The sequence below is a fragment of the Seriola aureovittata genome, chromosome 2, assembly GCF_021018895.1.
Source record: "Seriola aureovittata isolate HTS-2021-v1 ecotype China chromosome 2, ASM2101889v1, whole genome shotgun sequence".
NCBI lineage: Eukaryota > Metazoa > Chordata > Actinopteri > Carangiformes > Carangidae > Seriola > Seriola aureovittata.
The window spans coordinates 4990181-5016615 of record NC_079365.1 but is presented as its reverse complement, the minus strand read 5'-3'; the positions used below and the strand labels follow the sequence as shown (position 1 = coordinate 5016615).

Sequence of the window (26435 nt, the reverse complement as noted above, 5' to 3'; positions counted from 1 at the left end):
CCCTTGTTGAGAAAAAGTTAGTATTGTCGTCTAGAGAACCCAAAATGTGAGGTCCACATATGTGGACGCCAGGTCCTAGGAGGTTAAAATGCATCTACACTACTCTGGACTGTTTTCACTAAAACTTTTGGACCTTTGGAAACGCTGCTGGCCTTGCTTTAGTTTGTAATCTCGTTGCGTTGTAGCCTGGCCTCGCCTTCTGAGTGGGTCTTATCAGCTTCAAGTTCCAGTGTTGAATACAACATGGATAACGAATTACAGAGGCTGAACAACGAAGTCAACACTAAAAAAAACTGCAGTTCCTCTAATGACCACTAGCTGGTCTGGCTCCAACACTGAGTCAATCTCCATAGACTCTCATGTTAAAATGTCCAACTTTACAGCAGAAATAAACATGTTTACAGCCTGGTACAAAAAACAGTTTTGGTCTCTATAGCTAGTTTCCTCTTTCATGACAACTGCAAGGGAGGTGAATTTTTATATAACTCACCTTTTACATTTTATTAAGGCTTAAAGTTATGTATAATTGAGGGCGTGATGCTTTGAGTGACAGGTGGGTGAGCATATACCTGCCACAAACCGGCATGAACCGAAGTCTCGACTCCACACACGCCCCATCTCTTACAGTTAGGTGGAGTGAGGCACTGCCAAGATGGCGACAGTGTAGCAGCTCACTCTTAGGTTCAAAACCGCTCATGGAGGCTACGTCCATCTTTATTCACATCTATCACGTCTATGGTGCATGCCCAGTGTACATGAATGGAGTTTTAAAATAAAAGCGCATTAGTGTTGTGGTAGCCTGAATGCTGGATTTACCAGGCAGCCAGTTAGCAAGTCAGTTGTGTGTTTTGTCTCATTGCTGTTCTACCTAGTGACCGAATAAAATTAAGTAATGCAGGTGTAAAGGATAATTTAGGTTAATTAAAACAGGTTTTCACAACCTTATATTCACCAAGTTAACTGTGAGGATCTGCTCGTTATACAGGTTGTAAAACACCCAAGTTAGTCGAGTTTATGGAAGTGAAAACAAAGGTGAGCTGTTTCATTATGACCCAAACGCCCTGGTTCAACCTTGACCTACTGTACTTACATCAGTTGAGTGTGAATGACAGCTTATTAGCAGCATTGCAGGTGCACTCATTTTCACTTATACGTCCAAAAAAACTGGTTTAGATAAACTTGCTTAGCTGCTGGCTTGTTTACAAGCCGAATGACCGTCTGACTGCTCGTATCTTTGTCCGTCAGACTTTGTTTTAGTGATGTTCTGGTACCATGTTATTATGATCAATAGGAGTGATGTCCAAAACAGTACAAACAGGACTTGATAGTTCCTTTAAATGAAATGAAATATTCAAAATTATAGCACATACAATAGATTTGTTTTTACTTCCCTAATAAGCCTATTTATCAAAGGTACTTTAGCAACAAAAAGTAAAGTACAATATAGTAAAGTAGTGAAGCTACTGTGGCCTCAGCATCAAACTGCAGGCGTCTTTAATGTACATGTATAGAAATGATGGAGGTGCCCTGTCAGTCCCCGGTGTTGCCTCCAGCTTACAGGAGTCTCTTCTCTCGCTCCCCTCATCTCCCCATTTGAGCTGGTGCTGTTGTGCTAATCTGACATGCTGCTCTAACATCAAAGGCTTTTTCCCTGGACTCCTCCAACGTCCTCCAACCGCTAACCCCCCCCCGCCTCCCTTCTTCCCCGCCCCACCCACACATCTCAGCTACTGACAGGCCTCAGTTTAGTCCTCACATTCAGTCAGGAGGAGGTGGGGTTGGGTGGGGTGGGGGTTCTGATGAGGAGATTAGGATTTCTTTTATTTGAATCAGGGTCTCTCATGTTTTATTAATCATGAAGCCTATACATAAGCCAGTGTGTCTCATTCCAAATTCAGAGCTGTTGTTGAACGGAGAGAGCAGAGAACCTGGCACCTGGCAGCTCACTCCTACATGCATGTTCATCTCAGGGAGGAACATGTGCTAAAACTCTTCACGGCCCCGAGTCATTTCACAGCAACTGCAGTTAGAGATGAGATGGGATAAAAGTGTGCATAGCTGGTAATAGAAAAACAATAAAGCACTGTCACTCCCATTGCACACAATTGGTATGCATTGCTATGAGGCTGAGGGTCTTGACATTTTAACCTGGGGTATAACCAAAATACAAAGAAGGGTCCAACTGCAGACCTCACATCTGTGGACTCCAGATCTGAAGAGAGTAAGGTCCCTGGGCAAAACAAGCATGTTTGTTTGTGCAGCAGGTTATTATGACCCATAGTTACGTTTTCTTGTTAGGTGACATCTAGTGGTCATAGTAATTAGGACAGGGGCAAAGGGAAAAGTGCAGTGACGTAGTATAAAGGGAGACAAAGTCCACATCAGGAGGAGGTTATGGTGGATGGGTGGGTTGACAAATAACAGGAATCTGACACAGGAGAGTGGTGTTCGATTCCCAGGTGAAAGTATCTGTTTGTGTTGTTTCTATCATCCATGACCGTTCAACAACGTTAACCACCCAAATCACAATCTTTGCCCAAACCTAACCAAGTCATGACCATTATTATATTAACCATGCCGACAAAGGTAGGTACGCTGCTGTTTATACAGTCAGCGTTTATTATTGTAACTATGACAACCAAGTTCCGGTATGCCTGTTCCGGAGACACTCCTATGGGTCGTATCAGAGGGTTTGCAAAAAAAAAACGATATGGTTGTTCAGATTGGACTTGTTGGTTTTGAGGCTATACAGCAGTTCTTTGAGCTAAATGCTAAATTTAGCTAACATGCTCACAATGCCAACATTTTGACGCTAATGGAAAATTAGCACAAGACGCAAAAGTACACAAGGCTGACGAAGAATGTCATTAGTTTTGCAGGGATATTTCAAGAATTTGACCCTCAGCATTAAGCAATTCATCCAGCAGCTGTACAGATATTTCATTTGGGACCAAAGTGCTCACTGACGGAATGATAGCACCATCCAGAGCTACACCGCTAACGTAGTTAAAATCTAGTCTGTGAGAAGGCCACACAGAAAGTTGAAAGTTGTCTTCACTTTCATTCATTAAGTTGTTTGCATCTAACATTAGCATTTTAACATTAGCAATGCTAACATTTAATTAATATACATATATATATATATATATATATATATATATATATATATATATGTACAGTGGGGTTCAAAAGTCTGAGACCACTTTCCGAAGTGAATGAGAAAGTGGTCTCAGAGGAACCCAATGTATATATACATACTGGTTTTTGTGTGTATGTGTTTTGAAGGCAGTGTGCATATAGAAACACATAATTAACTAAAATCAAACAGTTAATGAATGTGATGCTCCTCATGCCTGGTGGTCCTCCTCTCTTCCTATTGGCTTGCAGACCTGTTATACACTGAGAGGTTTGCATTTGGACCCTCTGAAAATACAGAGCAGAGATGACACTAGAGAAATGCTGAAGGGCATGTTGAACACCTGCATATTAGGCAAGGTCCAAAAATGCTACTAAGTGGGGTCAAGAGCAGTTAAAAGGCGAAACAGTGGGGGAAACTACCACAAGGGGGCTCTACTTGGCAGATGACTTGGTGTTGCATAAATGAGGTAAGCAGTCACTGTCAGGAAGAGTCCAGCACTGCAGTCACCTGACCTCTCAAAAAGAATAGGGACAAATGGTTTGGCCAAGGTCGTGCTGCATAAAGAGTGGACAGACACTTTCTCAGGATTACTCAGCACTTTACTGCAAGGTTTAAGATGACATGGAATTGGACTTCAAGTGAGATGCACTGAATATTCACTCTTTATATTGTGAGACAGGAATCAACACTCTGCAGGCAGCATTTGAAATCTTTTGAAATTCAATCAAAGAAGGTTAAATCAAAAAAAAGTAAGAACTCCACATTGGAAACTAAACTGCGTAACTTCATGCCCCACTGTGGGTATTTTTAGAGCTGATGCAACTCCTCATTTTTTTTTTTTTTTCGTTCTCATGTCTGTTTCAAAAGTGGAACATCTGAAAGCAGTGATGAAGGATTTAGTATAGACAGCATAGCTATGATTAATGTGGAGCATTGCAGAAGTGATTTGACTCTAATCTAGGACTATAAGTGAGAATGTGATTTTGCTGAGACACTAATAGGTTGGTCCCTCAGTGAGTTTTACCGTACCCTTGAGTCCTTGGTGCAGCATTGATTCTTTTTTATTAGTCAGCCAAGACTCTGTGGTACAGTGGCTAATTCAAAAGTACTATTTGTGCCAACTCATCACTCACGCCCTTACGCACTATGCAGAGACGTCCCTGGGTCCCTCTGACTACAGGGCCCTGGGGAGCAGCGCAGCAGGCAGGACAAAGCATGACGTCACCCTCCACCATTGTATTGGAAGGACATAAACGCACTATGAAGGAGACTCACAGCACAACCAACCAAACTCACAAAAAAAGTGATGTCATTCAAGTCAGCATCGGGCTGAAGACTTCAGGTCGTTAAACCTCTCTACATGGGGCATGACCTCACTGTCCTCAGGTAACCGTGGCCCTGTATATAGGCAAGGCTGTTTTGATTATGAATGGTAAGAATAGGTGGACTGTTGCTCAGTGCTGACCTCCGTCCTTGAACCTGCATTCATTTTTTTGACCACTTGGGGGCAGCGGAACAAGTCGTAAGTTGATGTAAACAGCTGAACAGAGCTTCCTACTGTGGAACGTTGATAAAAAGTGGTGAGAGTGAACTCAAATGCTGAAGTTGTGGGCTGTAAAACCCACAAAAACAAGCTGAAAGATGCTAAAATGCGCCACATTAGCTGAGAGGGACAGCAGAGTCAGGTGATAATTCTCTGTTGTGTCGTCACTATGAGGAACATCGATGACATTACACATAACCCATTGTTAAAGGTTCTGTAAATGAGCGTCACTGCCACTAGATGACCGAAACAAAAGCTTCGGCGGCCACACCTCCTCCTCCCTTTGACCACAATGTTTTAATGGGCCACCGGCCGACCGAGATTTGAGCTGTAAGTCCCGATGGTCAGTCCGCCTGTGCTCTGGTTTCATCTCTTTCTTTGTCTGAGGCCTTTTTTTAGATGAAAACGTGTTTTTTTCTTCAGCGGAGGAAATTCTGGAAGGTCACTTTTACCTGAACGCTGCATACTGCACTGTGACATCTCCCCTGTGGGCGGTGCCTGTGTCTTTATAAACATAGGGAGGACTAATGGTTTAACAGGAGGGACTCATGCACTAACAAGCACATGTACATGGACTAACATGAACGCACTACCAGACCGGCTACCAAAACAAAGAACAGAGTAACTCAGATTACAACACATTTAGAGAGGGTGTGACTTCATTCTCTGCTCAGGACGCCATTACTCCATTATATCTTCACATAGAAAATAGTTGTTTGCTGCTATATTAATGTTTAAAATCTAGTTTACAGAACCTTTAATACAAATATAATATTAAAAATATATATTAATTGGTTATGGCTTTAAAAGTGGGGACCATGTGTTTCAGTTTTTTAACCTTTGGGGCTTAAAGGAAAATGTATTTTCTCAGTTAGCTTCTTAATATGAACAGTGGGATCATACATTAACACCACAGTAGGGACATAAGAGTTTTGGTTATTTCACAATGAGAGATCTCTGTGTTTCTTTTCCAGATCAGAGAAACAGTAGAAATGTTCAGATGATGCCAGCCAGCTACGAGGTTGCTGCCAAAGTCTCTTCAAAATTATACGTTTTTTTTTTTTTTTTTTTTTTTTTTTAGCTTTGGAGTGATTTGACCATCTGCATGAATCAACAGCACATTGTCTGATATCACAGGATGTAATTATCATCAAAGGAATAACATGCATTAATGTGCAAATTCTGTTTCAAGGCAGGTTTTTCCCTTTAAGAGAACAGACAAAAAAATGAATACAGATATTTTTGTCTCAATGTACAGACTTGCTGAGACTGTACTACCCACACCCCTGCTACACACAAACAAACACATGCACACACACACACACACGCACACACATACGAGCGCACACACACACACACACACACATACACACAGTCTCCCCTCCCCCAACAATTTAACAATGTGGAATCTCTAAACAACACACAGTAGGACTTAAAAATTGATGCTCCTGTGTGTTGAAGTTCTTGTCAGTACAGAGGAAATTAAAAAAACAAAGAGATGCTCAAAGAGATGAATGGCTTGTGTGCACTGCTCTGCATGCAACATACTGTTTTCCCTCCCTACACAGCTTTGCTTTTACGCTCCATTGTGCTCTCTATGTACATGATATGTACTTGAGCAATATGGATTTAAATTGATATTGCTCTGCATGTGTACCCTTTTGTTTTGTGTCCTTACAGGGTTTAATATAGTGGATTTGCAGTTTAATATTTGCAGTCACAGAGCATTCTCCTGAGGGCGGCTGTAATATTCTTTATTTCAAGAAAGACAGAGCGTTTTACTACGTGTGTAGCAGAAGCTAAGATCTACCCAGCGACTGAGTCAGGCGTGTTGGGGGAAGCTACTTGACTTAAGCTGTCAGCCATTTACACATAATGTATCTTTTATGAATGTTTCATGTGCTGACCTAATTCCTTTCAGAGCCAAGTAAAAGCAATATGTTGCACATGAGAACACAGCACAGCATCCAGCTGGTCCTTTTGACGTCCTCATCCCACAACAAGGGGGGATAGGAGCGGTCGGGCAAATGGAAACAGAGCTGCGATATGTTCACTTGGATGCCCTGGAAAGGCAAGAACAGAGGCTCTAGACCACCCCAGTGGAGTTATTTTCAGCTGTTTGTTTTTACAAAATCTACACTGCATCCCACAGAGATGGCGAGTGGAAGCAGCCTGGTGAGGGCCTTGTTACAAAAAGAGATACTTTGCTCTCTGTGGCACGTGTAATTAAAACAACTGCTAAAGCCCAGAGTAGGAATGGAGAGACTAATCACTCTGACTGATGTGAATCTCTCAGCTGTGGGAGCAGGGGAGGAGGGGGTGAGGCAGCTGCAAAAATCAGTCTGCTGAAACTGGGTGCTGGATTTGAATATGTGCATCTCCCTCCAGAATTAAACCCTTACAAGTAAAAATGAAAAGCTTCTAATCAGCATGAGCTGCTGTTCTGATGTGACTCCAGCTAACCCCATGGTATACATGCAATTAAAGAGTATGAAGTTTAGAGGGAGCTAAAAAATCCCTGCAAAGCACACACACGTGCCATTTATCTGTTACAAATACGTTGCTTAGAAGTTTCCTTCCAATCAGCCTCACTTGCTCTAAGGACTGGAGCACGACCTGCTTCATTTCATTACCTAAATCAATTGATAGAAAATCAGAGACAAAAAAAATTATAGCATTTGTATGTGTTCAAATGTCTAATACAATCTAGGTTTACCAGACATCTAGCTGCCATGTGAATTATGGTTCTTGTCAACCAGGGATAAAGGTGGAAGCTTCGAAGGGAGGATGTTGGGGTTGGCAGTATTGATCTGTCAGATGTTCGATCCACCGCTTTGGTCTAAACTCAGATACCTTACCCATTCTCAAAGCTCGCTGCATCTTAAACATAGCAGTAGCGGGAAACATCAAAGTTTCGTATGTGAGCCAGCGTCTCTTGTCAGCGAACAGCGGCATGCCCATTGGTGGGGATGTGGGCCCAGGAAACTTTATGGTAAAGAGCTATGACTTGGTTTGGTGGCAACGAATCGTAATGTAGAAGTACATCGCTCTAGAGGACACTAGACAACACAACTGCATGAACTTTTGTTCCTATCAAACATTTGTTCCCAAGATTCTCAACGGAGAAGACTTAATAATTGCATCCTTTACGACGTTTGCTTACAGGGACTTGAATAAAAAAAACAATGCATGTACAAAGGTGTCTGGCATTGTAGGTGTTCCAAGTGATATTTGAAAATAGGAGGGAATTAGCGCTATAGCATGCAAAGCAGCATTCCGAACAAACTTGCTAACTGCCTATTTCATCTACGTCAGAGCACCCGCAACTTCAACTGCGTCTTCCAACGGGCAGCAATAGTGATTTTTCACTCTCGTCACTTTCGGTCTGAACATACAGTAACAGTGTCATGGCACCGAGGCACCTCATATGACAGTCATATTTAAGAGCTCTGAAAGGTGATGATGAACATTTGCTTTCTGCTGATGGAGGCATCAGATCAGAAAACGGTCATGTAACGTTTTGGGAGGCAATGACCAACGACAGATTTTGCTGTGTACTCTGGTGGATTGCTTACAATTCTGATAATCAATGAGTCGTTTAAGTCATTTATCAGGTGAAATATACGTTTGCTGGTTCAAGCCTTTCTCTGTTGTATGTGACTGTAAACGGAAGGTCTTTGGGTTTTGGATTGTTGGTTGGTAAATCAAGCAATCTGAAGACATCACCTTGGGCTCTTGGATGTTGTGATGCCATTCTTAATGATTTGTTCTGACACACTTCAAGATAACTTGATCAGTCAAAAAGATCGATGAAGTACCCTCCCACCAAGTCCAACCTGAGGAACCTGGCCTCCTCCCAACCTTGAAACATCCCCTTCAGAGGAATCCCAGAGACTATTTTGTTTGCAGCTCACACACTCTACGCAGTCAAGGCTGTGTCTTCCCCCCTCTGCTACAGTCCTCTATTTGTCACTGTGACACTGCATTGGCTCGCAGGCTGCGCAGGCTGTGACTGTACCTGATGAATGATTCAGCAGATTTAAAGGGGAACAGTACTGGAGCGGAGCAGCGACAGGATTTTATGAACATAAAATGTATGTTTTATGTTTTCAAACTGGCAGCGCTGCCTGAACGCAAAGCCTGTTCAGAAGTTAAATGTCAAACACGTTGAACTTGTTCTCACGTACTGTATCTGTTGATGCATTATTTGCTGTATCTGACATATGGGTTCTTAACCATAGAAAATATGACCGCTAGTTAAACTACCACTGCAGATCGAACCATCTGTAAAGGATAATAAATATCTCATCATTAATAATAGTTATTTTTTGTCAATCCTGAACGTTATATCAGGCCATTAATAACTGACCTCTGATTCATTTACTTTGAGACTAATCTGTGAAACACAGACGCTCTCCCATCTCTGACAATGTGATTACTTTGCTGTTGAGGTTTGGAGTCAATTGTAAAGTGCTTTGGTGCACAAATGGACACTCCATAAATGCAGGTTTGAGCAGTTATACTGCTGATGTACAGCATGTTTCTCCATTTTCCCTCATCTCCCTTGTGACCACACAACACTTAAATACCATCCCCACTTACAAACACACACACACACACACATGCACATACACATACACACACAGACACGCACACACACACTTGCTTCCACCACCCATTATGCACTGTGTTTCAACAGTGTCAAACCTGAAATTACCTCATATTTCAGATATTTTATAGATTTTTGGTTCCTCAAAGGCAGAGCTGTTCAGGAAGCAGAAATATCCTCAATAATTCACCTCAGTTCAAGCTGATGAAATCTAAATTTATTAAGGAAAGAAAAATAATGGAATAGCTCAAGTTTGTTCCCTATTGTAATCATTACCATTATTATTAATTCTTTTTTTTCATTAGTGTTTGTGTTGTTGTTTCTTTTGTAAATTCAAATTTTGAGTACAGTCACATTACATCACCATCCTGCAAGTACTGGCTGTGTGTCCCATTCACTTCGGTTGAATTGAAACATGTGTTTCCTGTTGTAATCCCGATCTAATCTCCTGCTGGACTCAGGTTAGAGTTCATCTTTGTTCCACTTTGAGTGGATGTGCACGATCAGCCAATATCACACTGCCAGACTGCAGGTTGCAGAAGTGCTCTCATACACTTTTTACAATTTGTGATTTCTGTGCATAATATTTTTTGAAATTATTAACATCTGAACTGTGACATCACATCGTTTTTTTCTGTTGAGGCCAATATTGTTGAACAAAAAGGTGAATATGACTGTATCTTTAAACCTGAGCTGGCAGAGCTGACGAACTGTAACTGCTAAAAATGATCATTTATTCAAATTATGTTGTCTGAATTAGCCAATTAGCCTTCACAAGATTCCAAATTCAAACTATTTACACAAGACTACAGCTAGCTACACCACTTCCTCACAGTGACTTTGAGTTATCAAACATAATTAAAAGCCATAATTCATATAAAAATATGAGTTATTGTTGCAGGTCCCTGGTATCGATTTTAAGTTAATGCCTTGTTCCCTTTTAAAACATGTAGCCACAGTGTCATGAACGCTTATGTATGTATGGATATTTTCAGAATTTGAAAATGAAGTACCTTGCTAGAGACCAGTTAAAATACTGTTTAAAGATAAATTTATATGCAGCACTTGTCTTTGCATTTTTAATACTTTATGCCACAAGACTGTTTTAGCCTGATAGTTCGAGCTAGCTAACATGACAGATGGAGTTATAGTGACAAACAGCAGCTAGCAATGATGATGCTAAGACTTGACACACAGTTAGCTGTAGAAGTAGACACACACACACACACACACACACACACACACACAGGCTGGGATGAACATTTGTTCCCACTTGCCCGCTCTGAATTACAGTCTCGCTGATAAGACGTGAACACAGAAACAGCAGGAAAAGCTCAGGTGTAACTAATAACATAAATGACTCAGTCCCATTCAGTGGCCCAGTAATCCATGCCTGCACAAAACCTGGCTGTGGAACTCATACCTTTAAGTGGGAGGCAGCCGTCGTTAATGTTATTAATCACGCCAGTGTTTTTCTTGCTGTGATTGTTTTTGCTAAGAAAACAGTCTATTTAGTTAATGTGAAAACTAAAGAACTATGAACCTTTGGCTTCACCCTTTAAAACTGCTTTTGATAAATACTTCCTGTCGGACCATGCTATATGAATACTGCATTTACATCAGTCGCTTTAGATTCCTTCATCTTCAAGTCGGCAAGCTTGAGGTCATCTTTCTCTTTTTTATTAACTGGTCACAATTTGTGTGCACAACCTTTTGGCATGCCGTCCATATGCTCGGCCATATTAAATGAAGTCTTGTAAATATTGAATGAGATTCATGTTCTTTGAGTAGCCCACGCCACCATTTTTATTCTTTGTTTACTGCTTATGTTTCCCTGAGGAGAAATCTAGCCACTGACTTTTATCATCTCTGATGTAACTCAGCCCTTCCTGCTTTTAATGTATGAGTAGCCCTCTAGAAAATCGATCTGAAACCACAAAGACCTTGTTTACACGCCAAGTGATGTTGTCTTCATAATTAATCTGTGCCTATGGAGTGTATACCAGTAGATGAAAACATATATTTAACAATAGGTTTAAAAAAAAGCAGTTTTTTGTTGAAAAAAAACAACATTGTACATAATGAAAAATTTAAAGCGGTGTTCCTGTATTATTGCAAGGGGATTTGTGGTACTGTATACTGAATAGGTAGTTTGCAGCAACATGAGTGTGTGAGTGTATTTCTTCTTTTATCACCTGTTGTATTGTCTGACTTGAAGTAGCAGCCTGACAGTTTTATATAAACTTGCTGTGATGTTTTTAACCATATTACCAGAGTGGTTTTATGGATGATAATGTCAGACTGTCCATTGGTCAGGTCACCACTTCCAGACTAAAATGTCTCAACAACTATTGGATAGATTCTCGCATGACTTTGGTGATTCTACCATGACATTTTTGCCTTTTAGTGAAATGTCTTGACAGATAATGGATGGATTCCAATGACATTTTGTTCACACGTTCATGTTCTCAGAATAATTTTAACAGCTCCAGTGATCACCTTGGTCTCCATGCAGCACCACCATCAGGTCAACATTTTAACATGGCCGACACTTTGGTTTATGACTAACTACCTGTAGAACAAATGATATTCTCTCATTAGTCTCAGTTGCACATTGTTGTTAATTAACAAATGATCGTATGCTAGCATGCTAAAACTAGCATGCTGAACATGGTAAATGTGCTAAACATCAGCTTTGTCATTGTGAGCATGTTAGCATGCTGACATCAGCATTTAGCACTAATAGCCAGGGGTTCCCTATGTGGAGCCTCACAGAGCTGCTAGCATGGCTATAGAGTTTTGTCTTGTTACACTAGCAAAAAAAACAAAAAAAAACCCAACCATTTTGATAATTCTTTAAATTATTTTTTAAGGAAGAATGCCAAACGTTTGCTTCCAGCTTCTCAAATGTGATTTGCGTCTTGTCTCTTTGTCTCATGTGATAGTAAATTGAATATGTTGGACTACTGGTCAGACAAAGGGGCAATTTTAAGATGTAACACTGGGCTTTACTGATTGTGATGGACATTATGATCACCATTTTCTATCATTTTATAGACCCAAGTGATTAATCGAATAAATGACAAAATAATGGGCATAGTGCAAATAAATGTTTTGAATATTTCCCATAAATGAGGATCAGCCTTCTATTTCTTCATGAATGTGTTATATATTACAGAGCTGTTGTTTTAAAATTCATTTGTTTTAACAAAGTAGACCTAATAAACTGAGTCTACAAGAATATATTTCAATATAAACATCAACATAAAACAATTGACATTAATACAGAAATATGAGAGCAATTAATTGATTTGGACATAAAGATATTTAAATTGTGTGTGTATGTGCGTGGGGCTACTGTACTATGTTTTGTAGAAGAAGATGAGCGTGTGCCAGTTTATCTGCCCTCCTCCTCCCGGCCGGAGGGGCGGGGTTCACATGGCACATCAACACTAGCAGCTAGCTGCAGATGTAACCCGCTCGCTTACAATTTAGTTTCTGCTCACTCCGACCTCCTCCGTCACCGTTAAGCAAACATTTTACACCCTGTTGAACGAGGTATCGTGTAAGAGTGTTTTCATTCGCCCGTTTATTTCCTAAAATACACCGCGGCTGCGAAGTCATCAGTCTCCAGTGAGTGTGAACCCGTCGGCTCTGTGGGAACATAGGATGTGAATACCGAGCGCTGGAGTAGGAGTGGACAGCTGTGTGTCCTAGGATATGTAAGTGTTACCCGGAAACATCTACTTTTGGCTCAATATCACACTGATACATGGCGAAACATCCCCAGTATTTACTTTAAAAACTAATACTGTTCATGTAATGTGTCTATTTGGGACTTGTAGTGTTTGTATTTATGACCATATGGTACTTAGTACTGCTATTTCCACCTATGATATCACTGTCATAACTATAATATTCCCATAGTGACTTGTGGCGTTCAGCAGCGAGTTTGTAGTGAAGAGTACTTGACTTATATTTCTTTTTTTAGCGGTGATCTCACTGTGATAGATCTATAATTTTCCTTTTGAGACTTTTATCATGGAGATTATATAATATCCATTAAATATGGTAATGGATTTATTTTTCCTGGTGATACAAACAGCTTTAAACTCATGACAGTAAGTTGTTAGTAAAGTGAATGAGGAGGATGTTGTGACATTTCCCTGTGCTCTGTTAGTCTTCCTCAGCTGGCTCATTATCTGCAGTAGCAGCCCTTTGCTTTAAGGCTACAGTTCACTGTACGCTATCTGACGTTGACAATTAACTTTATTTTTCCTGCTTGAAAAGATGTTTTCTCTCCTGCAGTTGCAGAAAAAGACATCTTAATTTTCACACAATCCCCCTAACACTTAACCACTTTGATAAATATTTCAACACAACTTGCAAATTGCACCCTGACTTACATTATGCATCGTTACACGCCGGGCCGTGATTGGCTACAGCTCTCCGTCTCTCTGTGTGGCAACAGCCTTCTGATCCACCCAGCAACTCCCTATTTCTCATGCCGTGGTGATTCTCTGCCTCCGAGGGCCTTTTCTGCAGCATCCAGTGCGGTAACCATGGCAACGGGAGCCTGACCCTGGGTGTACTGCTACTGTTACTACAGGCTTGACCTGAATTCCTCGCCACATCCCAGGCGCGCACACACGACTTGGGCAACTGACCTGCTTCTCATTATTGGTGGTCAGAGTAGCTGAGGGTGTCAGTCAAAGCCGAGGCGCTGAAACGCCGCTGCTCATGGATCAATAAACTCGGCTGTGGTTGGCCTTGTGTTGTAAGAAGAGTCCTATGTTTGTGATGATATCAGTTGTTGCATTTGTTAACGCGGTGAAAAATGATAGTTGCAGCTTCTGTGTGCAGATGAAATGTCAAAAACTCTCATATGTGCCAGTAAATTGAACATCTCTTGGTTTTGGATTGTTGGTCGGTCTGAAGACATCACTTTTGGCTTTAGGAAATCATGATGGGCATTTTTTCACAGTTTCCTGACCAACAGATTAATCGAGGAAATATCTGTAATGAAAATAATCACTGCTGCTGTAATGAAAACCTTCCTTGTGAACATTTTGATGTAATATCTGTGGACATGACGCCTTGCACCTGTGCTGAAGGTCTGTGTAAATATAGCACCTTCCTGAACGTTTAGATGACATCATTGGCTGGTACCTGCACCATTTTATAGTGAAGAATATTTTTCTAATGTCAGTTGGATTTTGCCCTTGTTTTAAATGTCACATTATGACCATGCTGCACTTCTGCTTGGGTTGCTGCCATTAAAATTGGCCACCTTCCACATGCCGACACCATCACCATCAAATCCCTCCTCACCTGTGGAATATCACAGTAAAAATCCCAATGCACTTCCCTTTGTCTTCCTATTATGTGACTGTGGCCGGATAATGTAAGTGTATGTAATTCATTTCTTAAGGGATAAATGAGCAGATGTTGTGGATTTAGATGCTGCTGAAATTGATTTAGAAGATGAAAGCGTTCGTGGAGCGATCCCTGCGCAGCCCACGGCTCAGCTGTAGGCTCCCTGAGGTGTCAGCTTGTTGGCGGAGCCAGACTGTGTAGGGGTGACTATTTCTGTCCTCTCTCCAAGGAGCCTCTCCCTCTCTCTCTCTCCTTCTCCCTCTCTCTCTCTCTATCTCTCTCTCTCTCTGCCACTCGATGCAGTATAACAGAAATCAGCTCAGTCGGCCTCTTTGGTTCTCTGCCTGTCTATCATTGTGATCCCTCTTCTACAGCTTATCTTAGACTTAAGAGGCCTTCAAGAAGCAGCTAAGAGGAATAGCCATTGATTTTGAGTCTTTGTCTATGGAGAAAAATCAAGATCTGCACATGATTAATCGATTAGATGATATCAAATAATGAAAGGAAAAAATACAAATATGTAACTTTTTTTTTGGCATTGCTTTGTCTTTTGCATTAGTGCACTTAATGTCTTTTGAGTTTTCTGTTGGTTGGTTTAAATTAAAGCCCGACTGATTCATACTAAGGCTGATTCTATCAGCTGATTGCAGATAAATCATAATCTGCATTTATAACGCCTGATAAGTAACATGAAATTAAAGTAATGGGAAGCCAAAGATTGTTGTTGTTGTTGTTGTTGTGAAGTTTGTCAACCAGAGCACTCTTATTCCGCTGCAGGCAACACACTAATCCCTGTTCGGTCATTGAATGCATCACAGTTCAGCTGTCTTTTAAATGGCTTGTTTTGTGTGACTAACAATTTAAAGCCAAACAGATATTCAGTTGACAATGATGTGAACGAGAGAAAAGCAGCAAACCTGCTGGAGCCACAGAATATTTCACGTCTTCTTTATAAAGGACTTTAAAGCAGCTTTAACAAATGACGGTATGAAAACAATGCGGTAATGTTGAAAAGGGGTTCGCTTGATGAATTATCCCCAGATTCTCCTGCTCCCCCCGGTTTTACTGAGCTTTATATTGACTTCCAGCTTGTTCAGCTGTCTGACCCACAGCTGTACTGTTGTGGTTCACTCTGACTCCTCTCACAGCGTCTTCTCAGAGAAAAAGCTCTAATAACCCGCTGTACACTACCTGCTGACAGCAGACAGACACAGTTAGCGACCAGCTGGTGAACATAGTGGAGCATTTAGCAGCCAAAGAGTAAATAAGCAGCTGTTGACATATCAACACCTTCGAAAAAAGGCCAAAGAATCAGTCATTGGCCATTAACAGTTGATTGGTTTGATTGTCTGTTAATTAATGTAGTGCTGAATCAATTAGTTGATTGGTTGATTGATATAAAATGCCAGAAAATGAATTACTTCCTGCTTGTAAAATGTGATTATTGGCTGGTTGTGTTGGTCTTCTGTGATGGTAAACTGCATATACTTTAGGTTTAGGATAGTTGTGATGAATTGTGATGGCCATTTTCCATTATGTGGCATTTTATAGACCAAAAATGAATGAGTTAACTGAGAAAATAATCAGCAGATTGATTGTTAAGGTAATTATTAGTTTCAGTCCTAGATTAATGGACTGTTTGTTCCAACACATGCAGAACATAGTGTAGATCATAGAAAACTATTATATATTATAAATAAAACTAAAATATTACAGCTTTAAAGATTATTATTAAGCATTCCCCCCTAAACAGGTATACAAAAACAATGTAATAAAGTCTTGACAGTATCTAAAAATAATGACAAATACAGGAAAAAAAAAAAGCACATAAACAAACAGTCAGGACATGGATACTGTGAAAACCACCCGTCTGTCAGAAGCAGCGTGTAAGATTTGTAGGATTCTGTCACTGCTGTATGTCGTCAAATTGTGCTGTAGATTCCCGGGTACTTCACCGACGCAAGTGTTCAGACTAAAATAGTGTAAAAATCTGCGGGGGAATGCGGGCTGCAGATGTCTGCGCTGACCTCAGAACAGGCAGTTGTGCTGAGGCTGATTTTATTTATCCTCCGTGTGTCTTTCAAGGCATTTTGTAAAAGCGTTCTATTGTCTGCATGTTTCTGGGGCCAGGAAGGTCTGGCTGCCCTGAAACCATGTGAGTCACTCGCAAACAATGTGATTCTCTGTCTTCTCCCCACCGCTCGCTGTTCTTCAGAATTGGACTGGAATCAATAAGGCATTTACAGCCAGTGACCCACATTTGCTCCTCTCACATGATGATGGGATGTCAGTAGTATTCAGTCAATTGTGTTAGAAGTGATTTAACAAATTTCTTCAGTCGTCACTACACTGAAGCGCTGATTGATGTCATTGCCGCCGGTTTTCCTGGGGTAGATTCTTCGCATCTGCTGCCAGTTTGAATGCAGCTGTGTTTGTTTTGTGTTGATGTAGATGGGATGGACCAGCAGAGGGTGCTGCACTCAGGCTGTCTGGTATCAGGGGTTCGTACGCCTCCCGTCCGCCGCAACAGCAAGCTGGCCAGCCTGGGACGCATCTTCAAGCCCTGGAAATGGAGGAAAAAGAAAAATGAGAAGCTGAAGCCCTCAGCAAGTGAGTATGACGCAAGACTCTTGCTTCCATCAGAAAGAGCTCTGGATGATTTGGGAATCACTCGGGGAATAGGAACATGGAGAGTGTATTTAAAAAAAAAAGTTCCACATGTTTTCATTTCCCGTGCAGTCCGTGAACTGGTTTCACAAATGTTTGTGTTGTTTAGCGGTGGAGAAGAAAGCAGCTGTACGACAGAAGAGAGATGACCTCGTCAGGAGGAACCCCGGGGAGACGGAGACAGGTGCAAAATGAGACATGAACACACACACACACACACACACACACACACACACACACACACACACACACACACACACGCACAGACAGACACACACAGGCACCCACACATGGCTCCAGGCAGATCACAGTTCATTTGTTTGGCCACATGATGCCCAGCTCATCGCTGTGCTCTTCCTCTGTCTCTGTGTGTGCAGAGTCAGATCTCGCTTGTGGGGGGAACGGCGACGATCCAGACACCCCGACTCACTCCGATGCTGAGGACAGAGACGAGGAGCCTGTGGCACCTCTGGCCAGCACCAGTGAAGACCTGGGCAGTGACTTAGAAGCATCAACAGGTAGAAAAAAATACTGTGGCTTGATCGAAAACAAAGTATACAAAGCACAGTGCTTGCTGATGTTTTTTAGGTTGAAAGGTTAAAGCTGCATCAGGCAATTACACCGATAAGTAGAAACAGTGTAGTAGTTAAACATAAAGCTGCTCTAATCATTTTATTTAATCAATGGGTCACATGTGTAATGTGGAAGGTATCGCTCAAAGTGACTAACCTAAAGAGAGGTATCACGTGACTCTGCAGTTCCCCTTAAGCTTTACAAGCATTTTAGCATCTTTCAGCTGCTGTTTGATTTTATGACTCACAACTTCATTGTTTTAATGTCTCCGCTCTCATTGTGTCATTTCCTGCAGCAGCAGCTGTTTTCAGTGAGCAATCTCTAAAGTTTCTTGCAGATATATTGATGTCTGTGAATTAGTTGGCTGATAACTGGCAAGAAATTGGAGTAGACAAATACCTAACTAGCTTTGAAGTTATTTAGAATCAGTGTCACTGTTACAGTCCGTATTTATACACCTGAGATTTTTCAGTGTCTTGTGTGTGATGTACAGTTTTTTGCTCAATATGTTTCCTCTTCACTGTGATGAAAAAAACAAAAACAAAACAAATCTAATGGATCCATATCAAGATTGATTTTTTATGTTGTGCTTGTGCTTATGTACAAAAAATATACATAGATATATGTAGATATGGTGGGGTCCAAAAGTCTGAGACACTTTCCCATTCACCTGAATATTCACTGTCATATTTTCTAAACATCCAAATTTCAGCATCAGTATCAGCTTCAAAAATCCAACATTGGCTGGACTAACCATCAAAACCCACACTTAAAACCACTGGACAATTTAGAGTTACCATTTAACCAACCAACTATATGTCTTTGGACTGGACTGTAAATATTATGGGAGGTAAACCGAGCAGATGTGTTGGGAACATGCAAGCTCAGTGCATCCTATATACAACTGAGAGATAAGTACCATTTCCTGTCAGTGACCATATCTATTTATTCTTTTTTTGTATGAACATTATCGATTTTATATAAACACACCAAACATGATCAAAATGAACAAATTAATAAACAAAAATAAGTTTAAAAATGTAAAATAAATAAAAAAGCTGCAGAAAGTTATTGTTGGTGAACACCTTGTATTTACATTTACTTCAATTGATGCTTTACATTTTGTAGCAGATATTGTTCCTGCCGCTGTTAGATGTTGTACATCAGGATGGGATACTCTTCTTTATTTTAGTTCCTGTTTGTGATTTAAGCTGATAAAATGATTGGTTGTTAGTGATAATTAGTAATAAAATGAATGATTCTGGTTGGTTAGACTGGCTGATATTTTACATGAAAACCTTTCCTGGTGCGGTTGTGTTATGTACACCGTGACTCTGATTGTCCACTAAGTGGAGACAGAGACTTGCTGAACAAACCAAACCTCTGCGTTACCATCAGTGATGCTTCATTTCAGCGCATGATTTGACTGAGGATTCAAAGACAGTGGGAGACCCCAGTCAGAGTGACGATGGAGAAGACGAGAGCACCTCACTGAGCAACCCCAGTGAAGAGCAGTCGATGGGGAAGGCGGAGACTGTCGAGGGGAAACAGGAGGTGACGGTGGCCCCGCCTCAGAGACGAGCCAGCACCCCCCCTCCACCCAACCTGCCAGTCAAACTCCTCACCAGGCTGGGCAGCCTCGATGGTCAGTTCAACAGGATAACGCTAAGGGGCCCCCCCCCCGGTTTGCACTGGTGTCTCATGTTGATGATTTCCCTCCTCAGGTGCTCCTCCAGTACCCGTGAAAAAGTCCCCGGCCACCTTACCCAGAAATTTCACACTTCCCAAAGACCCTCACGGCTCCCTGTTGAGAGGCAGGATCTCCACACCGACTGGGTCCCCCCACCTTGGGGCGCTACACCCACAGCTGCCCCCTAGCTGTATCATTGAGGAACTGCACCGTGCCCTAGCAACCAAACACAGACAGGACAGGTCAGTGTTTGGATGTGCAGCATTTCTAATACATATACTTCAAATATTAAGTTGCCTTTCTTTGTATGCTTTCTATTCTGTGTTATCACGTGAGAGTTAATGATACTTTTAACAATATTGTTATTATTTTTTACAAAATGCAAAATAAAAACAAGTTCAATGGCACCTCCATCAATGAGATATATTGTACTAGTTGTTAGACTATTAAAAGACAGTAAATATGGACAAAAAAACAGCATCACTTGAAGAAGGCGCCTAATAACAATTATTTTTATTATCAATTAGTCTGTTGATTTCTGTTTGATTAATCCTTTAATTGTTCTTCTGTGTTCAAAACATAGTGATAAATGCCTATCACAGGTTGTAAGAGCCAAAGCAGTTTTGAAAAACATTCTTTTTCACATGAATATAAACAGAGCAGCACATCAAGAACAAAACAGAAAAACACATCTACGCAACCAATTAGGAAATAAAATAACATCATACATCATACAACTAGATTAATTAGGCACTCCTTTAGTCTGTGTTGTGTCTCATATAAATGTCATATAATCTACTTTTCCCAGTTCTTTTTAAACGTATTCTCTTTGACTCTCAAAAGATGTGTCAACTTTTCCATGATGAAAATGGAAACCCCAAAAATATTCACTTTAAAATGATATAAAACACAGAAAAGCAGCATATGTTTATATTTGAGAAGCTTGCACCAGAGAATAGTTTCAGTTTTTCAGTTGCTTGACACTCAATACCTCATACTCACAGAGTTTGGAAGATCTTCTTTCAATCATGAAATAATAATTTACATTTTTTCAGTCCCACCAGTAATTTGCTTTGGATATGCAAATGTATGATGATGAAGTTTATCAAAGTCACTGTCACCGGAGAAATGCCACTGCTTGAATTAACTGATGTTTACGTTGCAAGAAATCATGTGTAAGTTGTGCTAACATAAGGCTCTATTAAACAGGACAAGTGTGAGCTGTATTGTCATCTTCTTCTTAACTTAAACTGAACTGTTTGGACTTTTATCAGTGTGTGTGGGGACGACTGACTCCTCTAAAGTCAGAGAACATTTCCCTGGATTGAATTATTCACTTTTTTTTTTTTTTGAGCCAGTCATCACACAAAGGTGAAGCTATAACTGACAGGTTTGTCTGGTGATGTGTGATCTCAGTTTCCAGACGAAGGAGACGCGCTCATCTCCCAAACGGCGTCTGGACGGCCGTCTGTCCCGCACGTCCAGCACAGAGAGGGAGCCCGCCGGGGAGTCTGAGAGCAAGAAGGAGTCTGATGAGAACAAGGAGAACTGGCGTTTGGACGAGTACTTGAGTGACCAGGACAGCTGGAACGAGTCTGTGATCTCTGGTAAGTCCCTGACAACGTGCCGAAATATTTGCTTCCCTATTATCTGCCTCTTAATGTACAAAGCCAACAAAATCAGGGCATCCTGTCAGTGGATAATGAAGCAGCATAATCTCTGCTGATATTTGTTTACAGTGAGAGCATGACAGGGAGATTTACAGCGATGACGAATAGCAGACTTACTGGTGTTAAATTTCAGTGGCTCGTCAACATCTGCTATGGTGGCCTAATTCCTGGTCATTCATGTGGGTCATTGGTGCACAGCCGCATGTCTGTGACTCTAGGGGGCAAAAAAAGGCATATGGATAAACTGTGGAGTTATGATGGATATGACAGACGTGCACGCCACCGGCACGTGGTACAAATATCTGCTGACTGTGTAGCAGAGGATGTGGCAACAGGATGAAAAAACAGGTTTACAATATGTTCACATTATGTTATGAACATTTGGTATGTCATATGTCAATAGAATAGAAATAGAAGAACTAAAAACATATAACAGTTATGCAAATTTACTGTACTTTGTACTTTGAGGACATTCTTAGAGTCTAAATCTCTTCTTATTTGTGAGCTGACCTGCAACACAAATCAGCTGATGTGCTGTGTGATGTTTAACTAGACCTTGCTTTTTACCCCCAGAGTCTGACGATGTTGATAAAATCAATGAGGACTGTGAGATGAGTCAGTTTTTAGCAAATTCCACATTTTGGCTACTGCACTAGTAAAGGAAGAGGAGAAGCATAGTGTTAGTCAGTTCAATCAAGGTTTCAAAACATAAAGAATGCATTTGCAGGTGTGTGAAGTAGGAATTGCATTCCACATGTTTGTTTGGCTTTGAAGATACACAAAAACAGTGTGTTTTGATAGAACTACTTAAAGGTCCCATATTGTATAAAGGTAGATGTCCATGTGTTGTTTGATTATAAAGCAGGTCTAGGTTCTATATTAATACTGTGAAAGTATCAAAGCCTCAGTCCACTGAGAAATGCACACAGCCTGTATTCACAAACTGAGCCTTAAATCCAGCCGTCAGGACTTCTGTAACTTGTGATGTCACAACAAAGCAGTCACCCCCCTCAGCCACCTGGACCCACCATCTGAATGGTGCAGGATTTGGTTTCTCTGAGTTTTTACCTGAAGTCTGTTATATTTTTATTCGATCACTCAGAAAACAGTCAGTCAATCAGAAGAGAGACTCAGAGCCTCCTCTCCTCTGATTGGCTCACCGACCTGTTGTTACTTGAGCTCCAGAGAGGAAACAGAAAAAACTACACTGAGATGGTTTTATACAGGCTTCAATCCTCTCAGTATTGTGATTATTGTGTTATGTATCTTTAATGTGTATCTATGATCAGAAGCAGAATCATGCCCTCAAACTGTTTGTTTCATCTCATTAACATTAATCTATTGGGAACAGTAAATTATTGTTGTATTTAAATATAAGTCATTTTGCCATGGTGGATAAATCAAACACGACGGTACACAAGCAAATTAAGAGTAGTTGTTGGTGCAGTTGTTAAGAAAATGCAGCACCATAATTACTGAATTCTACCAAAACACAGAAATGAAAAGTTAGTTGATTTAAGCTGCAGCCTCTGTCTTCCGTTAGCAGTGTACACCAGAATTTGGAGCTCTGTAATTGGCTGTTTCCTGCCAAAATGCAACTTAGGAGTCAAATTAACTTCTCCCACATTTGTTAATGTACACAAGCTTATACCTTTCACTTATTATCAAAAAAGAACCAGATGTTTTCTAATGCAGTTGTTAATCTTTTGGACGGATAATTGAACTACGAGAGTTGATCCAGCTGATCTAATATGTAGAAGAGCTCCCACTGCGAGACATGTGACTTTGTCTATGGGAAAACAAACAGGACTTTTACTTCTGGGTGCCCAAAATAGCTCCTCGCAAATTCACAACTCTATAAATGAGCTGCATGGTTTCATAGCTGAGATGGAAGTCACAACTGTTGCTTCACTTGTTGTTGCAGATTGACACAGAAAGCCACTGACATCTGAAAGCTCTTCTCTTCTCTTCTCACCATGAAGCATGGTGGTGGCAGCAGCCATCATGCTGTGCAAGTGCTTCTCTGCAGCAGGCTCTTGAACTGCGAAGGTCGAGGGTAACTTGAATGCAGAAAAGCGAAATCCTGGATTAAAACTTGCTGCAGTCTGGGTGAAGATTTGCAACATTTTCCAGGAAGTTAACCCCAAAGACAAAGCCAAAGCTACACAAGAATGGCTTCAAAACAACAATGTTAATGCCCTGTAGAGACCAGAGAGTCAGAGTCTAGACCTCAGTGCAGTCCAGAATTTGTGGTTGGACTTGAATATAGTTGTTCACTCATGGTCTCATGCAACTTGACAGAGGTTGAAGAGTTTGAAGTTGAAGTTTTTTGTTTGAATTTGTCAATTTTTTTTTGTCCAGCGTTATTCCAAATTAACAAAATACAACAAATACAAGGTCCAAGAATGGTGACCACTTTTATACTGATATATAATGCATTGAATATTATTATGTGAGTAAGCTCAAAATATGTATGTATGTATTTAATTAATAAGGTGTCAGGTTGTCTAACACAGTTGCTGCTCAGCTCTTAGGAGAAAGCACAAAAGCACACCGTGTGGTGATTAGCACCAGTTCAGTGGGTTCAGCTGGAAAACTATGTATGGCATCTCTGAAACCACTGGGTCATTATTATTGACCTTAATTTGTGCTCGACATCGACAGGCACCCTCCCACGCAGGATGAGGAAGGAGCTGCTGGCCGTGAAGCTTCGGAACCGGCCCAGCAAGCAGGAGCTGGAGGACCGCAACATCTTCCCTGTCCGCAGCGACCAGGAGCGGCAGGAAATCCGGCAGCAGATAGAGATGAAGCTGGCCAAGTGAGTCGCTCTGTGTGGACCCAGATCAGCCTGCCATCAGCCCTCACCCCCCTCCATCAGCCCCACCCCACCCCACCTCCTCATGTATGTCTGTTTCATCACTCATTGTTGTCCACACTTTGGCTGTTTGTCTGTTTCCCTTCCTGCCATCCACTAACAAACACTCTGTCCTTTAACATATCACACAGGCTTTTACTGTACATGCTCACTAACGAGCTGAAAGAGGTTTTGGAAGGTTGACTTGAAATATATATGAGATGCTGTGGAGGGAAACCTGCCTTTACCCACTATTTTATTCAACGACTTGACTGGCTACCTCGTACTTCTTTGCTATGCTTTTTGTGGTTAAAGTTTCTGGATATGGTCTTGGTCAGTGGTTGGCAACTGGTGGTCCGCAGGCCAGTCTTGGCCCGCCAGCAATAACATCTGGCCCGCCAGATTATTTCTATAATCAGATTGTTTTTTTTAATCTTATAATATCAGTCCCACATTTAGCTATAATGTCCAAATAGAGAATCTACCCCCACATGAAGATGCTTATTAAGCTTTTATCCATGTAGAGAGTAAATGACAGACACAAACAGTCATGCATCAGGCCGCAGGCTGCACTGCAGTCGGTGCACAGCACCTGGTGCTAAAATAGATCTCTGTCATGGCAGCCACGGTTACCCACAGAATCACTTCCTCTTCAGCTATTGTGCCTACAAAACATTACAGCGGGAAGGTTCAGGTTTTTTGTGCAGTAATGCTACATTTCAAACCTCTGAAGTCGCAAACATACAATGTGCGATATGAAAAAATAACAGTAAATCAGTCAAATGTATAATATGTGACTGTGTACCACAGCACCACATGTGAAGAGTAACAAAGCAAATTCTTAAATTAGCCTTTGATTTTGTTCTGTCTTGCCATGTTACATATACTTACCGACTCCTGGTCTAGGTTTCGTTTTTGGTCCTGTTGAGTCACAACCAAACCTGGCTCACAGTGCTGATAGAATGAGTTCAAGAAGCCGTGCACAGTCGCTGTGCCCAGCACGAATCTCCCCATAAAACAAATTTTATGTTTCTGTTTGTGCAGGGGTTAAACCCATGAGTTACAGCATGTTAGTTACTGACCTTTAGAGGAGTTAGTGGGTGGGCTCTGTCACTTTGGACAGAGCCAGGTTCTCTGTTCCCCCATTCCCAGTTTAAATGCTAATCAAAGCTAATCATGGACCGACTCCAGCTCTGTACCTAAACCTGCAGCGCAGGACTTTTCTCTCCCCCCTGTGGCAGTGAGAGTAATTACATAAACATTGTTGATTACAGAGAAATTTCCACAGTTGCTGCGTCTCCGTCGCTACAATTGCTCCTTCTGACACCATGTTCACTTGTCTATAAGTACACTGTAAACAACTGTGAAGGTTCAACTAGTTGCTAACTTTATCTGTTTGTTGTTTGGTGCTGAGCAGGAAGAGTAGACTGAGTTTATCAGAGCCTTTTCACTCAGAAACAGCTGCTGCTGGAAACGGGGCCTGATGAGAGCAGTTTGCGAGTGAAGCTAAATATTAAAGCTGCAGCTGTAAAACCAAAACTTTGAGCTGAAAGATGCTAACATGAGCTGAAGTGAACTGCAAAATTGGTGAGAAGTCTTTGTTGGTTTGTCAGTACGAGGGACACCTTTCACATCACACCTAGTCATTCATCAGTTGTTAATATAAGAGTATTGATTAGTGCACCTTTAAACTGATATTTTAGACTAATTCCACCTTTAAAATCCTGTTTACTTACATAATTTTTACACTAATGTACAATCATGATCGGTGTCAATTTACAACTTACAGATTTACTGTTGTTGGGACTCAGTCATTCAATAGACCAAATGTTTCTTTGCTCCACTGGACAAAGGAATTCACAACCCACAGTTCCTCACGGTTCACACCTGGGGATGACCCTTCCCCCCCATGGACCCCACTGGCCAGCCAGTGTGGGCCAGCGTGTGACATGTGACCCCCTAAGGTGTCACAAACAAAACCAGTCTTCTAGACCCCTTCTCCCTCTCTTCCCTTCTTGGCTTGCTCTGGAGAGCAGCTCCAGCCCTCTCCTCTCGGTTCTTCAAAGGGCAACAAGGCCCCAGCCCAGGTCAGCTCTGCTACCTGAGAAACTAGCTCTCTCGCCGGCCTGCAACCAGCAGCCTGCAAACACTCTTCTCCTCCACAACAGCGACCTGCTTCGGATTAACTGTGAGTGAACCAAATCCTCTTCAGAATCAGCGGCTACAACACAAGGCCAGCTGATTTTCCAAGCAACAGGAGTCGTAGCAGAGTTAGCATGGAACAGCTAACTCTGTGAGGGGAACAAAGGAGATA

At 41.4% G+C, this 26435-nt stretch overlaps 1 protein-coding gene across 1 annotated transcript in view; it reads left to right on the top strand.

The window, feature by feature from the left end:
* phactr3b (phosphatase and actin regulator 3b) overlaps nucleotides 1-26435 on the top strand; it is a 61008-nt gene that overhangs the window by 3290 nt on the left and 31283 nt on the right. Inside the window, 7 exon segments of the mRNA XM_056393820.1 lie at nucleotides 17119-17277; nucleotides 17444-17518; nucleotides 17712-17852; nucleotides 19322-19552; nucleotides 19632-19839; nucleotides 21014-21204; nucleotides 23932-24085. Coding sequence (XP_056249795.1) covers nucleotides 17119-17277; nucleotides 17444-17518; nucleotides 17712-17852; nucleotides 19322-19552; nucleotides 19632-19839; nucleotides 21014-21204; nucleotides 23932-24085 — 1159 coding nt within the window.